The following is a 16,521-nucleotide window of genomic DNA, read 5'->3' as shown; positions in this document are numbered from 1 at the left end:
GTTTCTCTTTATTTATATCTCAGTAGAAGTTGTATCTTTCATGATCATTCTTTCAAATTGTTGGCGCTCCTAACCTTTCAGCTTCGTCAAGCAGTGGAGGAAGCAATAGGAGCAAAGGTCACCGGATTCCGGGAATATTTTGACTCTGAAATGATGAGGATCCTGGGACAGATGGACGCTCCATCACAGATCCTGGACTTCCTGTATCTGGGCACGGAATGGAACGCTTCCAACATCGATGAACTCAATGAGAATGGGTAAGAACTCGCTTTTGTTCCGTGTGGGATATAGTTCCACAATAGTACTGGACAAAGGACCGTGGGTCAAAAGTCGTACTGGCCCATTTCAAAACACAGGTTCTCACTGACCCAAATTGCATATAAATGTGTGCTCAGCAGTATGGCTGGGACGGGTAACTCGGGTACCCGGGTCGGGTGGGTACTGACTAGGACCCACGTACCCACAGGACTACCTGGATGCGTGGTTAGTCACGTGATACTGTTTAATGATAAAAAAATATTTAGAACTCTATGGTTACACTACCAGTCACTAATGTTCGCATTTCTTTCCGACAATGCACCCATTCTTTCTGACTGTGGTTGAATAAAGATAAAACTTAAGTCAACTTCAGTGTATGCATGACCAGATTGTTTGATACCTGTTTCTAAATAATTGGACATTTTGAACCTATCTCTTGAGACCTACAGAGACCCAGGTAGGGTCAGGTAATACGGGGGTGTGTACCTGGGTAGTAAATTTAGACTCGTCCCAGCCCTACTAAGCTTGGTTGATGGCGTGTCCTTGTACCTCGATAGCGTGGATAGCTGCTCACTCATCATTGGATTGTCTGGTCCAGACTCAATTATTTACAGGCCACCATCATGTTGCTAAAATATGTGCTTTTTTCCAGTGTGAAATACATTCTGAATGTGACGAGGGAAATCGACAACTTCTTCCCGGGGCAGCTCAAGTACATGAATATACGACTGTACGACGTAGAAGAATCACAACTGATGCCTCACTGGGAGAAAACCTACAGATTTATATCCAAAGCCAAGTAAGGACTTGCTGTTTGGATGAAGATATTCCTAATCTACGTTTGTGTATGATGTATGTTGTATGGCCTGTCTCGGTGCTTGGCGGAGACAGCAAACACCACCCATGATGATAGGAGGATCTGAAGTATACTGTGTCTAACCTGATAACGTAGTTAGTCTTTCCTGCAGTCTTTAGAGTTCCTTGAGTTCCCAGGCCAAAAACATGATGATGGGGATGATGGTGATGGTGATGATGATGATGATGATGATGATGGTGGTGATGATGATGATGATGATGATGACGATGAGGAGGAGGAGGAGGAGGATGATGATGATGGGGATGATGACGATGATGAGGAGGATGATGATGATGAGGAGGAGGATGGTGGTGATGGTGATGATGATGATGATGGGAATGATGATGATGGGGATGATGATGATGGGGATGATGACGATGATGATGATGATGGGGATGATGATGAGGATGATGATGATGATGGGAATGATGAGGAGGATGACGATGATGAGGAGGAGGATGATGATGATGGTGATGATGATGATGACGATGAGGAGGAGGATGATGAGGATGGTGGTGATGGTGACGATGATGATGATGATGATGGGAATGATGAGGATGATGATGACAACGATGATGGTGATGATGGTGAAACCTTACAATTGAATGTGACATTTGATTTCAATTGTTTTCAGAAAAAGTGGTTCCAAGGTGCTGGTTCACTGCAAGAGAGGAATCAGCCGATCAGCTTCAACTGTGAGTACACCTGCACTTCTGTCACTGCTGTCAAACAGTTTGTTTGTTTGTTTGTTGTTTAATGCCGCACTCAGCAATATTCCAGTTATATGACGGCGGTCTGTAAATAATCCAGTCTGGACCAGACAAACCAGTGATTGACATCATGAGCATTGATCCAAGCATTGATGACATGCATCAACCAAGTCAGCGAGCCTGACCACCCGATACTGTCGGTCGCCTCTTACGACAAGCTTAGTCACCTTTTACAGCCAGCATGGGTTGCTGAAGACCTATTCTACCACGGATCTTCACAGGTCTGCTGTCATACAGAATGAATGAGACAAAGTTATCACCATTATAGCTTCACTAAATTTTGGGTCGCGGTGGGTCGTGTCGGGTCGGGTCGGGTCGTCCTTAAGATAAGAAAACAAATAGGTCTGACCTTATGAGGCTGAAAACCACTTTGGGTAAATTGGTTTGAAGACAAACTATTGAAGAATACTTGCTTTATTTCATTATGTCAAAATGGGTAATAAAACAGCAATAAATATCCTCAGAATATCAATCACTAGATTATCTGGTCCAGGATTATTTACATTTACATCTATTTGCTGTCATGTGGCTGGAATTTTGTTGATTGTGTCATTAATCAACAAACAAACAAAATGTCATTTGTAATTCCAGGTGATAGCATATCTGATGAAGGAGAACAAATGGTCGTTGGATGATACGTATGAGTACGTCCATGAGCGGAGAAATGTTGTCCGCCCCAATGATGGCTTCATGGAACAGTTGAGGACATACGAAGGCATTTTGAGCGCAAGGTGAGTGGGACTGATTTCTGAAGCTCCCAGCTTCAGTGCTGTTGGAGGGCAGCACAGCTATTGAACAAACTACTGCTACACTGTATAATCCTGTGTAGTAGGTCAAGCTGTAACAGTTGCAGATTAATGCGATTTTTAAGTTGGTTTTTGAATTTTGTTTTTTTCTTAACATGACAGTGGTCAGAAAATATGATTGCTGACCGCCTTTCTGGCCTAATGAAGGAGCATCTGCCCGGAGAGCGGAAGGCCAGGGGTTTGATCCCTGGCCGCATCATACCAAAAGATGTTAAAAGATGGTTCTTGTTGTTACCCTGCCTGGCGCTCGGCATTAAGGGTCTAAACCAAGAACGGGTTGGCTCGGAGTCAGTATACTGTGTCTGAGTGGGGTATTCATGTTAAACTGTGGCATGGTATCTCAGTAGGCTAGCACTATAACTTGGTACAAGCAGCCACAGACACACGAGCATGCACATTGCTATATAAGTGCAATAATCTTGGAACGCGACGTTCAACCCTATTTCAGCTCTCCTCACCATATGTTATAACTAATTGTGACATCGATTGTTATCTAAACTATCGACAATACTATTGGTATTTCTAAATTATTATCGACGTTTTACGATCATAGGGTAAACAATGCGTGACATTGATAGTTCTGTATTTAGCTGCTGTCCTGGTGTGAATCCAACTTGCTTGGACAACTAATTTACTGGGTGTATTTCCATGTTAATCAAATTTGTTGTTGTTTCCTAAACCTGTTGACCCGTGAAAATTCCAGGGTAGAATAGGTCTTCAGCAACCGATGCTTGCCGTAAAAGGCGACTAACGGGATCGGGTGGTCAGGCTCGCTGACTTGGTTGATACATGTCATCGATCCCAATTGCGTGGATCGATGCTCATGATATCAATCACTGGATTGGCTGGTCCAGAACCGATTATTTACAGACCACCGTCATATAGCTGGAATATTGCTGAGTGCGGCGTTAAACAACAAACCAACCAACCAAATCCTAAGCCTGTTATTTCTTTCCGCCAGCAATCAGAGACACATCTTTAAGTCCCAGTCGGCCGAGAATCTCGTTGACATAAAAGAAGAGGATGATCGTGCAAGTGAGGCTGTTTTTTTAGAAGGAGACGATCTCTACCGCCGAATGTTCGAGTCAGGATACAACCCCGCTTCTGAGGAAGAGGTGCTTCGATCATTGGGAAAAGGTAAGCAGGTCTTAGATCTCTGGAAAAACACGACCACCATTTTCTGAGCAAGGCCTTGAGATGGTTCATAACAACAGTATGAGATCTCCCTGAGGTTAATTCCTAAAGTTTGGAGATAATTGTCTGGTGACTTGAACAAAGTAGGTTTACAGAAATGTTACTCTTAAAACATTGACATGAAATTGTGTAAGGACTATGTTGACAGAGAAGACATATGTGCTATGAATGAAGCACTTGCTGCCATCAGTGTGGAAGCGGCCATTACAAGAATCTGGAAATATGCCCTCTAACCCCAAATGTAGTAATGCTTTTACTTTTGTTTATTTCTTTGGGAATGCTATCATAGCGAATTTTGAAAAGGTTTACGACTGACCAGATTTCTCAGATGAATTTAACTTTCGGTTTGTTTGATCAGATTCATTCAAGATTACAGACTAACAGAAAATCACCCAACTCCCCCCTTACATTTTTACTATACCAATGATAGTTGAAATGAAATAGAAATTCAGATTGATAAAGAAAGAAAATAATTAAGCTAGGGTAAGAGTATTCGGCATCACGACCAACAGCGGTTAGTCAGTCCATTGTGACTTCAACTCCATGCATGGTTGTAGTCTGCCTAGCACAGTGGGGAGCTTTGACTAGTGGCAGCGATAGTATAGAGAGCTCCATGAACGGGGCTATCACTGTAAGGAGCTTTGACTAGTGGCAGCGATAGTATAGAGAGCTCCATGAACGGGGCTATCACTGTAAGGAGCTTTGACTAGTGGCAGCGATAGTATAGAGAGCTCCATGAACGGGCCTATCGCTGTAAGGAGCTTTGACTAGTGGCAGCGATAGTATAGAGAGCTCCATGAACGGGGCTATCGCTGTGAGGAGCTTGGAGAAAATACTAGCACTTGTAAATATCTTCATGAAGCACCCATTCTAAATATTCCAGGTAGAGATCTTGAAGACGCAGACATGGTTCACATCGGAGCCGACCTAGAGACGGGATCCCGGAGCACTGACTCCCTGGAAGAGTCCTTGCCAGATATCCCATCACCCACCCCAGACCAGCAAGACGCTAGCTTCAAGAAGAAGAGTTCCACAAGGGGAGAATACTCATTTACCACACAGTATGACGAGGCTGTGGCTACCAGTGGCGAGGTAGCAGGCCTCGATATGATTCAGCAGGAGTACGCATCTGATGCGGAGGATGAGCCGACTCTTGTGTGCCCTGCAGGCAGATGTAGCCAGAATGCATCCCCAGTTATCAGTATTAGTGATTGTGGAGGAGGATTGGTTGAAGTGCAAGGAGATTTGCCTCATGTGTCTTCGCAATCAAGGTTGCGTCCGGACAATAGTTGGATTAAGCTGGAAGCGGAGGAAAACATGCCAGCCCAGGAAGAAGCTGTGTTTGGTGATAATTCCGTCAGTGGGTCTCCCCCCAAATTTGTGATTGGTGATGATGAATTCATGTCAGCTCCAGTGCCTGAATCAAAAGATGAAGGAGACGTTAAGATGGGCTCTCCTGTTATGACTAAGGTGAAGCAGTCTGAGTCCAAAGGTGCTCGAGTTCGCAGTGCTTCCATGGGAGAAGAGAAGGACATTGAAGAGTGTGAGAAGTGTGAGGAAAATTTGACCAAACTGTCAATCAGGAATCGCGCTGCATCCTTGGGGAGTCGGAAGGCAGAAGAGGATGCAGGGGTCCCCGATGACAAAGTTTCAGAATCCATTGGTTGCCAGGAGGGTGATAAAGTGATGATTGATAAAATGGGGCAGTTGGGAATTCGACAATACTATACCCGTGAACAAATACCCTGGTGTCCAGGCACGGTGAAGAAAATGAGGTCCGACTTCAGTAAAAATCTTCATAGCTCTGATGAGGAAAATGAATCTGGGCAGAAAGAATCAAAACGAGAAAGTCCCACCACGGATGACCCAGTCCTGGAGATGAACATTATGGAGGTGACTGGTCCACCCGAGATGAGACCAAAGGGAAATAAGTCTGAACGCTTGACACAAAGCTGTGTAGAGTTACCTTCCCATGATGATGACGAGGCAGAATTTGCTGCACTGGATCTGAGGCGTCCCAAGTCTGTGTATGAGGAAGAAGATATCCAGCTCCCTCAAGGAATGGTCCGAATATTCAAGGATAGACTGGAAGCTTACAGGTAAATTAGAGACACATACGTTTTGATGGCCTAATCAAATACTAGAGGCATTTCACTCAGACAACCGGACTGGCAACTTGGCAAAGTTACCAGACCATATAACATGTTGCCAGTCCAGAATGTTCTAGACAAACAAACAAAACTAAGAAAAGGGTAAACATAAGCATAGTGCTGATTAATGTTTTTTCTCCGAAAATAACAATAACCTGGTGGATTGTCATCGGAACTTTAACTCATGGAACTTTTGTTTCAGCAATAATGGTTTTAATGTTTACAATTAATTAACCTCTTAGACTGAACTACCGTGTTTGACGTAATAAGCGCCCAGAGCGCTCTCAAAATTAGAAATAGGGGGGCTCTTATTAGACTATAATTTTGTGAAAACAGCGTTGAAAGATTGTAAATTTCGTGGTTTATACTGACAGTCTGAAATGATACAAAAGAAATGTCTGTGCGTATTGTACATGAAAAAAATAAATTTTCCAAAATTTAATTGCCCATTATTTAGGGTGCATATAGCACATGAGTGCGTATTATACACGAATAAATGAGTCTTGTGTACATTCATCAATTGGAAAGGGTGCTAATTGGGATTGTTCACTAGCAAATATATTAGCAAATATGGCTGTGGGCGCTTAATTGAGCTGGGGGCTTATTTCGTCAAATACGGTAAGACTAGAATGCTGGAAATACCATAATAGTCTGACAATCGGGTTTGCAACTTTACAAAAGTGACCGTCCTTCAGTCTTAGAGTGTTGGACAGGCGGGTAGTTTATACACTGCTTAAAGGCTGACTAATGAGTACTGGGTGGTTTGCTATGTGTGACCATACCTTGACCACATGATCAGCCACCAGTTTGACTTGACCACTGGGATGTAGCCATAATATTTTTGGGTTGCAGAACATCTTCTGATGACTCCAAGTCATCAACAGAATCTCGTCCCATTCAGCGGTCAGCAAGTCTCAAAGAGGAAAGAGAATCTTTAAAGTCCAAACGTTCTGAACGTCGAAAGACTTGCTCCCCAATATTGTCTCCCACTCAGACAGCTCCCTTCTGTGACGGAAACGTTGCCCCTGGAAACATGCTCCCAGAATACTGTCAAAGGGAGGAAACTCTGCCTGAACAAGATGACGGCAGTGGACAGACGTCAGAATCTCAGTTTAACGAAGAAGGGGACGTTTGCGATAACGAGAAAAACATCACTGTGGTCAAATGTGGCAATGAAGAGGTGCCACTTGCAAAGGGTCTTGTGCAGAAACATAAACAAGGTTTGTAGTGGGTTTTTCGATGAATTTGTGCACACACACACGCACGCACACACACACACAAACACTTCCTGTGTGTACTACTTTCGACGTTGTTAACATATATTAGTTATCGGGTTGCCTTTATTAGGCGGTCGGGTAGCCTAGTGGTTAAAGCGTTTGCTCGTCATGCTGAAGACCTGGGTTCGATTCCCGACAATGTGTGAAGCCCATTTCTGGTGTCCCCCACCATGATATTGTGGTATATTGCTAAAGGTGATGTAAAATGCACTCACTCACTCACTCACTCACTCACTCACTCACCCACCCCCCACTCACTCACTCACTCACTCACTCACTCACTCACTCACTCACTCACTCACTCACTCACTCACTCACTCACTCACTCACTCACTCACTCACTCACTCACTCACTCACCCACCCACCCACCCACTCACTCACTCACTCAGTGTCCTTGATAAAAACTCACACAAGTGTTTTCCATCTATTCCAGATTTCGAGAACCGGAATGACACAGACACAAGAAAAAGACTTTCCTCCGAGAGCAGCGTATCTTCCATGACATTAGAAGCCCATGACTCCCAGCATTCAACTAAAGATGACACGCCGGGACTGAAACCTCAAGGCCCAGACACTGACCAACCCTTGGCCAGACAGGCTGGACAGACCTCTGACCGGAGTAGCCCGACCTCTGACTTCATTCCATCCAATTCTGCCTGTGATCAAACAGAATACTCAAACAGTTCAGTTGTGTCGGAAAGACTTATCAGAACTGTCAGGGAGCAGACGTCAATATTGGAGGGGAAGGAAACACTGGAACCGGAGATCCCGCCCGTTTCTCGTGTTTCAAAGAAAAGTAAAAAGGAAGACAAAAGCTCCATTGATCCTCAAATTCGTGCTAAAATGAGAGAAATGGGATCCGAGTTTCTTAACCAACCCCAGAAGGAACCCGAGGAAGAAGTTGTTCAGGATTTGACTTTGGTCAAGCAGGTTGTCCGGAATATCGAGAAGGACACGAAGGTGAAGAAACCTGAGAGGAAGATAATCATCATAGAGGAAGGGAAGAAGGGAGAAGCAGCTGGCAAAGGAGGAATTCTGCCTCTTTCTGAAAAAAGCAAATCCTTTGACGATAGTGGAAGCGTAGGTTTGAGGAGGACCCGGCAATGGGTTAAAGATGGTGGTTCTGCCAGCTTTGAAAGTTCAGATATGATGGACAAAGATTTCAAAGAGAATAGACTTGGTTTGTGTCTGAACCTGGAGGAGCAGGGAGTCCGTTCTGAGGATGATGAGCATCACAATTCAAACGGGAACATTTCACCGAGGAGTGACTCAGAATTGTCAATTGTGCGTCACCTTGTTGGGCGTTTCGAGAACATTAAAAGCCCGACGTCAGACTCGACAGAGGGTTGTCGGTCGAATCGCAGCTCAGTTGGGGAGTTTGGTTTGTGTTTTGTGGACAGCAAGAAGAAGAAGGATGAGGAGGATAGTATGACTGGTGTTGAAATGAGATGGAAGCAGTCAGGATTCGAAACATCAAGACCAGTGCGGCCCAAATCAGCTGACCACATAGCTAAGCATGACCCAGGGTCACAGGTTAAAGTTCATGACCAAACAGAGGACTTGACATCATCTCATGAGCATTTGTTGGAATCAGGAAAAGATGAGCGGTCCGATGATGCTCGTAAAGTTCGTCGGGTTCATGGACAAAGTAATCCTGTTACTCAACGACTGGGTGCAAGCCCTTTTTACAACACAATGTAAAATGTATCCATTTGCCTTGGCATGTCATAGTGCGTTAATTGATCAAAATATTTTGTAATAATTATTTATATGTCCTGTAGTATGGTCTTGGAAGGGACCGGATGATTTTGTTGATGCTTGAAACAAATCGTAATGGCCAAAAAGACACAGCCATGTTGGTAACTTTAATTGGTATAATATTTTTGTTTGGACCAACAATGAAAGATTAATTATTTTTTATCAAGGTTAAATTCAATACTGTTAAGAAATATGGTCATGGTCAAGGTCAAGGTCATTACAGATAAAATGAGTTTGACCATGGATCTTTGAAGTAACTTGACAATCATTCTTTGCTATTGATCAAGATAGTAGGGTTAAAATAACAAACAGCTATCTGTCTCGTGCACCTATACCTCTCAAAACTATGTCTCCGAGGTCACATGACTCGCTTTCATATCGTCTCTTCAGCTATGATGCCATTGCGATGGCAACCGATCTTTTGGAAAGAGAAGGGTCTATTTTAACCCCCAATTTACTTTAAAAGTAACAAGCAGGCTTTATTTTTCAAATGTTCTCTTGTGAAGTGCTTTCAGTTTATCCTACTCAAAAGAAGTATAAGAACAACCCGGAATCCTTCATAACTATAGTTAATTAGTCATGCAATGACCGATGAATTATAGTCAAGAATCGGGTGTTCTTCAACTTCTTTTGAGTAGTATATATGATCTTTAACTCTAAGAAGCAACAAATATTATTGCTCTTATCTCTTTAAGACAACTAACCTCTTTAAGACAACTAACCTGATTCTTTATTCAATGATTTTGTGTCAGTAATAATCAAATGTTAGGTATTGTGGTATCTGTTCTGTGATTGTGGTCACACAAGAGTGTTACAATCAAAGGTTTAAGTTATTCATTGATACAAAGTGTACGTGAATGTCGATAAAATGTGTTTACAAAAACAAAACTTGATATCAGTGTGTGTGTTTTTTATGATGGTGAAAGCTTCAGTAGTGATGCAAAGTTTGGACCATCCTCGGGGTGCCAGGGTGTTTTATTATTACATTCCAATTAATACCCCTGAACCACTCCTATAAAACCACAAAACTAGTAATACAACTGATAAATAAGGAGTTTTTGGAATGGACAGACTTTGTGAAGTTTTTTTTAATGCTCAGCTTACTGAAATGAAATGATATGTTGAAGATATTTATTTATATGCCCATCTGGGCATGTGTAGAGTGTCCAGCAAGTATGGAGGCTACAGTTTAGAAAGATGTCATCACTGACATTACATTTACGTAGTCAGTGTGCCACAACACTGTTTGAAAATATAACTTCAAATCCCTTTTATTAAGACATTTCCTTCCCATTGGTATTTGTTAGTCATTGTAATGATCATTGATGAAAAACTTGCAAAAAGTGCCACAACCTTTAAAGTTTGTGATACACCCTGGGTAGTTATTGTATTTTAAATATGGTATGATACATTTGCCAGTTAAAAGTAGCCTGTCTTTCTCTCTGTGTGCAGTTTGTCCTGATTATGTTACAAGTTTGTCAGCACCATACCCTTGCTCGTTGGTTTCACCATAGTGGTGAACGTCTGAGACATGCATCACTTCAGGCTTTCCTCCCACATTAAGATGACACGCCTTGATATAACGGAAATATTGTTCAAAGCAGCATTAAAACCCAACTCACTCCCTGTGATAAAATCTAAAGAGAAGCTGGTGGGGTCCATGACTGTTAATATGACACTATATCCCCCATCTTGGCTGTCAACCATGTTTTTTGTCTGTTCATTGTAAATGCTTGTCGTAAGAGGCGACTAACGGGATCAGGTGGTCAGGCTCGCTGACTTGGTTGATGCATGTCATCATATTCTATGGATCGATGCTCATGATGTCAATCACTGGAATGTCTGGTCCAGACTCGATTATTTACAGACCGCCGTCATATAGCTGGAATATTGCTGTTAAACAACAAACAAACAAACATTGTTAATGCTGCCCCCAGCAATATTCCTGCACACAATGGCCCCAGGGGTATTAATCGGAACATATCAAGAGTCTATCCTGTTGTCTGCTGAGGATGAGTTTGTAATTGGGTTGCAACTTACTGTGCTGTTTGTGATGTTAAAGTGCTTCTGTTATCCAGCTAGGGCAAGCAATGCTGTACATGATACGTTTCAGTTCATTGACTTTGTTTATCAATCATTAAGATGTATTTTGTGCATATTGAGGAAATTTAACAATTTAATTACTGATTTTAATCTAGGGTGTTGAACTAATAAAATGGGTAGAACATTGTTATATTGGTTTAGAGTAAGAAATTGTTGCTTTGCACAGAATTTGTAGAGACTTAATTACACTGACTTAAGTTTTTGTATTGGGCGTTGTGGAAAATATTAGAATTTTGATTTGAAGTTTGAAGAAAATTGTCTAGGAATAATAATTAGTTGAGCTGTAACAAGTGAAAAGAGTCAGATCCATCTTAGGGATTTAAATATATACTACTCAGCGTTTGCTAAAGGCCGAAATAGTCATCTTTGGTTAAAGGTGTCTTCCTTTGAGAATGTCGAGTAGTTGACTTGATCTGGTATTGGTCCATCGATGGTACGTGTGATCGATTATTGTCATAGTTCACAATTAATGTCATGCTATGAAATGTCCTGCGGCCGTGCATCATTGGCTCTAGAGAACAGTATTTAGCCAAAAAATGACCGTGTGATATGTGAGTCTTTACAAATTCTGAACATTTATGATGCAAAAATATTTGTAACATCTTCATTGAAAGCTTCTGATGATTTGAATGCGCAATGTATCAGTAGTGCTGTTAGTGGGTCCAGTTTGAATCTTGGCATGGTCAGCACGTTGTTCTGATGCCATCTTAAGTTTGGCAGGAAAACGTCGACTCAATTGGAAAATAAGTCAAAATATGACATATTTGATCATATTCTACTCAAAAGATGTTATGGGACATCCGATTCTTTCATATAACTATAGGCTGTCTGTCATGGCATAACACACTAACTAAAGTAATATGAATAAATTGGTCGGTCCTTAACTTCTTTTGAGTAGAATATGAATTTTGCATGGAGCCTTATAGATATGGAACAGCTCTGGTGAGACATATTTTCGCACCACTATAATAAAATGGCTAAATTCATAGAGATTTGGGCCCATATCCGGTGTCCCCCGCCATGATATTGCTGGAATATTGCTAAAAGCGGCGTAAAACCATACTCACTCACTCATAGAGATTTGGGTTATCTTTAGTTGAACACAGGTTAGGGTCCAGGGAGGTTATGTCTTAGTGGTAGCTCGAAGAACTCTTTAGGAATCTACTTTCAAAATTTGTTACGCTATGATACCATTCTCTTGCCACTGTGACTTATGATTGTGAAAGTAGGTGATAGAAGCGCCCTCGTTTCCTTGGCAAACTGAACATGGAGAATCTCACACAATGATAGTGCAGATGAAGTATAGCGACATGTAATGAATGTGGTCACGTATCGTGAACACTAAGATCCCTTCTATATGTGATCCTGATGCTGGCCCTGGTTGAGTATCAAGAATTATGAGGCCCTGGTTGAGTATTATCACGGACCTATATAACAAGTCTGTGGTATCATGTACTAGGAGGCTCTGTTCGAGTATCAAGAATTATGAGGCTCCGAGTATCAAGATTTATGAGGCTCCGATATTAAGAATTATGAGGCTCTAGGTATCAAGAATTATGAGGCTCTGAATATCAAGAATTATGAGGCCCTGGTTGAGTATCATGTATTAGGCGGCCCTGGTCAGGTATCAAGAATTATGAGGCCCTGGTTGAGTATTATCACAGACCTATATAACAAGTCTGTGGTATCATGTACTAGGAGGCTCTGTTCGAGTATCAAGAATTATGAGGCTCTGTTCGAGTATCAAGAATTATGAGGCTCCGATATTAAGAATTATGAGGCTCTGGGTATCAATAATCATGAGGCCGTGGTTGAGTATCATGTATTAGGCAGCCCTGGTCAAGTATCAAGAATTATGAGGCCCTGGTTGAGTATCATGTATTAGGAGGCCCTGGTCAAGTATCAAGAATTAGGAGGCTCTGGGTATCAAGAATTAGGAGGCTCTACTTGAGTATCATGCACTATGAGGCTCTGTTCAAAAATATTTCAATCTTGTCAAACAGATTTTGACTTTTTTTCTCATTTCAGGAAAACAATCTACTTCCCGCCAAACTATACAATGATAATTTTATATGTAGCTATATATTTTATACATTTAGTTTACATTTAATATGTACATGTGCCTTGTGTTATGAGAGTTGGGAATGTGCACTGTGTAGAACTTGTTTTGTAATACAGCATCCTTGAGTACCCAGTGTGTTATATGATCAGTACTCTGGATCCCCTCGCCATCATAGCTACACTCGTAGAATAGGTCTTCAGCAACCCATGCTTGACGTAAAGGGGGATTATGGTTGTCGTAAGAGGCGACAAATGGGATCGGGTGGTCAGGTTCGCTGATTTGGTTGATGCATTTCATCGCATCCAAATTGTGTGGATTGATGCTCATGATATCAATCACTGGATTGTCTTGTCAGATTTGATTATTTACAGACTGCTGTGATAGCTGGAATATTGCTGAGTGAAACAACAAACAAACAATACGCTCCGATTCCAACCGTCCAATCAAATGGTAGATGATTGATCAAGAGAAGGTTTGACCAGTGCTAGACTCACTTTGTTGTGCGCAATGTTGTGTTTTCTCCCATCCAGTCAGGAACATCGTGTAGTTTTCGGATTTCCTTGGCCCAGTCTTCTTGGCTTCGCTGTGCAGAGTTGCTTCCCTTGGGCACACCAGGAACTTATGTTCTTGGGTTCAAATCCCGATTATGTATCCAGGTTTGTCAGCACCATTCCTGCGCTCAAAGTGGTAAATGTCGGAGACCTGCATCATTTCGGGCTTTCCTCTCATGTTAAGCAGGCGTGCCATGGCACGAGAACCAATTCTCTTACTCACTTAGGCCTTCCTTTCTGTCTGAATATTCAGGGAAGCTTCTTAGACAGCTAAAAGTATCATTCTGATATGATTAAAGATACAGAAGTCTCACTTCTACCATCCTGTGATGATCCTGTTGAAAGTAGATCTATGCCAATTGCGTGGATCAATGCTCATGATGTCAATCACTGGTTTATCTGGCCCTGACTCAATTATGACCGCCGTCATTTAGCTGTAATATTGCTGAGAGCGGCATTAAACAACAAACAAACAAAAGATCTGTGCCAAACTCACGTTGAGAAGAGACATTGTGATTGGCTGTTGACTTCAAGCCTATGAGCAGGAAAACCAATGCTATATCAGTGATAAGAGAGATGGCATTTCTAAAACGAAGCTAAAGATGCGAGTGGGTCCAAGGTATAGATCATAGTAACATAAGAGGTACGATACACTGGATAATCAAGGATTTTGTAAGAAACCCCTTACCATACACAACCATGCTACAGTTTACAGGACCATGTGATATCATGTTTAGTATCATTGGATATCAGTTGATATGTAGGTTTATCATATAAGGACTTGTGTTATCGATGCGATTTACAAATCTGATAAATATGCAAATAAGGTCTCCCAGAAGGATCTACTTTCAAGCTACTACATCAATGCGATGCCTTCTTTCTCACTAACAACCGACTAATGTCCCAATATGTAGAGAGAGCGTTTTTCAATATGTCGCCAAATGGAGCAACAAACATGGCTGCAACATGGCACTATATAATAGATATGGCAGTTCACTCATAAATTGTAATCATACTCGGTTTCTGAAGCTTCATCACTGAGTGTTTAAACATCCATTATCTTAAGGGCGGTCGGTTAGCCTAGTGGTTAAAGCGTTCAGTCGTCACGCCGAAGACCCGGGTTCGATTCCCGACATGGGTACAATGTGTGAAGCCCATTTCTGGTGTCCCCCGCTGTGATATTGCTGGAATATTGCTAAAAGCGTGGTAAAACCATACTCACTCACTCACTCACTCATTATCTTAAGAATGACATACCATAGAGATTATTACTCTAATGTTTCCATATCAAAAAAGGGTAGTTGGGTAGCCTAGTGGATTAAGGGTTGGCTCGTTAGCCAAAGACCCGGGTTTAATTCCCCACATGGGTACAATGTGTGAAGCCCATTTCTGGTGTCCCCGAAGTGATATTGCTTGAATATTGCTAAAAGGAGGGTAAAACCATACTCACTTACTCCATATCAACAATTTCATATACAAGGAGTAAAAAATATGCTATGCTCGCAAAAGCCTCTTCGGCAGTTTTATTCCTGATATACTGCTCAAAACAAGTTAAGGAACACCAACATTTGCAAGGCTGTGTGTTGCAATACCCACCAGCCAGGACAGATCAACTGCATCCATGTGGAGAAATCGGGTGTTTATATAAATATGATATGGAAACACACTTGGGTAATATTCTCTATATGACTTATTACATCATTAAACGAACTTGAGATGTCATATACTAGTTTGATATACCGTGCTGTCAATATTCTGTTGTAGTTTGTCATACAGAACATAAGTCTATACTGTGTCATATTTTGTGATATCGTGATATCCATTAACATTTGATTATCTGTAATATTTTGTGATATCCTAATATCCATTAACATTTGATTATCTTTATTAGCATGGCCAATGAGAACAATTCAATGTTATATTTGATTCAAGTTGTCTTTAATTAATATAATGTGGATAGTGATATCAATTAAATTTGATGAGATTTATCAGTGTGGTATATATAGGTACATTTCAGTATTTTATTTATTGCAATTGATGTATAAACTTATGATTACAAGGTAAGTATGTTATTTCGTGCATCGTATTACACCTGTTAAAGAATGCATAGCTGAATGTTTATATTTTGTGTACAAAATATTCTTATCGTTAATTTCAAAATAAAAAAAATAATGATATTGGTATTGTTAGAATTTAATAGGTAAGAAATGTAATATTATGTTATTTTGGGTCTTTATAGGCCATTTTTATTTAGGTGTACTCATCATTTCGTCTGTATCTTTAAGTCAAAAGAGTAAAACGTTATTGAATAATAATCGGGATATGTTAAATCTGATTTATGACAAGGATTCTCCTTTCATTATCTCAAGAATGTCTTGAATTAGAGTTACAAATGATCTAACAAGTATTGACGTTATATTAATTTACTTTCTATCTAGCATAGGATTAATGGCTGATATTGTTATCTTTTTCATGTTCGTAATTTCTGTGGTTTTAGATCTGACTTTATTTCATACTTTGTCAAGACAGATTGAAAATGGGAGTAATATTTTTTTTGTATTTCAGTAAGACTTAAGTGAAACATTATGAGGTATGTAAGCGGTGTGTGAAATAATAACAAATTGCCAGGCAGCCATCAGGACCCAGACTCTAGATGATTAAACTCTTCAGGCCCTCATTTCAAAAACTGCAGTTTACTCTGACAAATAAATTGACACAGAAGTTTATGGCAGGCC

The 16,521-nt window shown here is 41.1% G+C and overlaps 1 protein-coding gene across 5 annotated transcripts in view; it reads left to right on the top strand.

Annotated features, from left to right (window-relative positions):
* LOC139456223 (uncharacterized) overlaps positions 1-14,945 on the top strand; it is an 83,809-nt gene extending 68,864 nt beyond the window's left edge. For all 5 annotated transcript variants that reach the window (XM_071237810.1, XM_071237807.1, XM_071237811.1 and 2 more), the window contains 8 exons: positions 82-257; positions 911-1,057; positions 1,749-1,809; positions 2,476-2,615; positions 3,652-3,827; positions 4,768-5,983; positions 6,887-7,254; positions 7,746-14,945. In XM_071237810.1, the coding sequence (XP_071093911.1) occupies positions 82-257; positions 911-1,057; positions 1,749-1,809; positions 2,476-2,615; positions 3,652-3,827; positions 4,768-5,983; positions 6,887-7,254; positions 7,746-9,013 (3,552 nt within the window). In that variant the 3' untranslated portion in view covers positions 9,014-14,945. The remainder of the gene's footprint in view (positions 1-81; positions 258-910; positions 1,058-1,748; positions 1,810-2,475; positions 2,616-3,651; positions 3,828-4,767; positions 5,984-6,886; positions 7,255-7,745) is intronic.
* The last annotated feature ends 1,576 nt before the right edge of the window (positions 14,946-16,521 follow it).

Source organism: Haliotis cracherodii, unplaced genomic scaffold, assembly GCF_022045235.1.
Source record: "Haliotis cracherodii isolate W230 unplaced genomic scaffold, xgHalCrac1.p SCAF_11, whole genome shotgun sequence".
NCBI classification, from domain to species: Eukaryota; Metazoa; Mollusca; class Gastropoda; order Lepetellida; family Haliotidae; genus Haliotis; species Haliotis cracherodii.
This window is presented reverse-complemented; position numbering and strand designations above follow the sequence as displayed.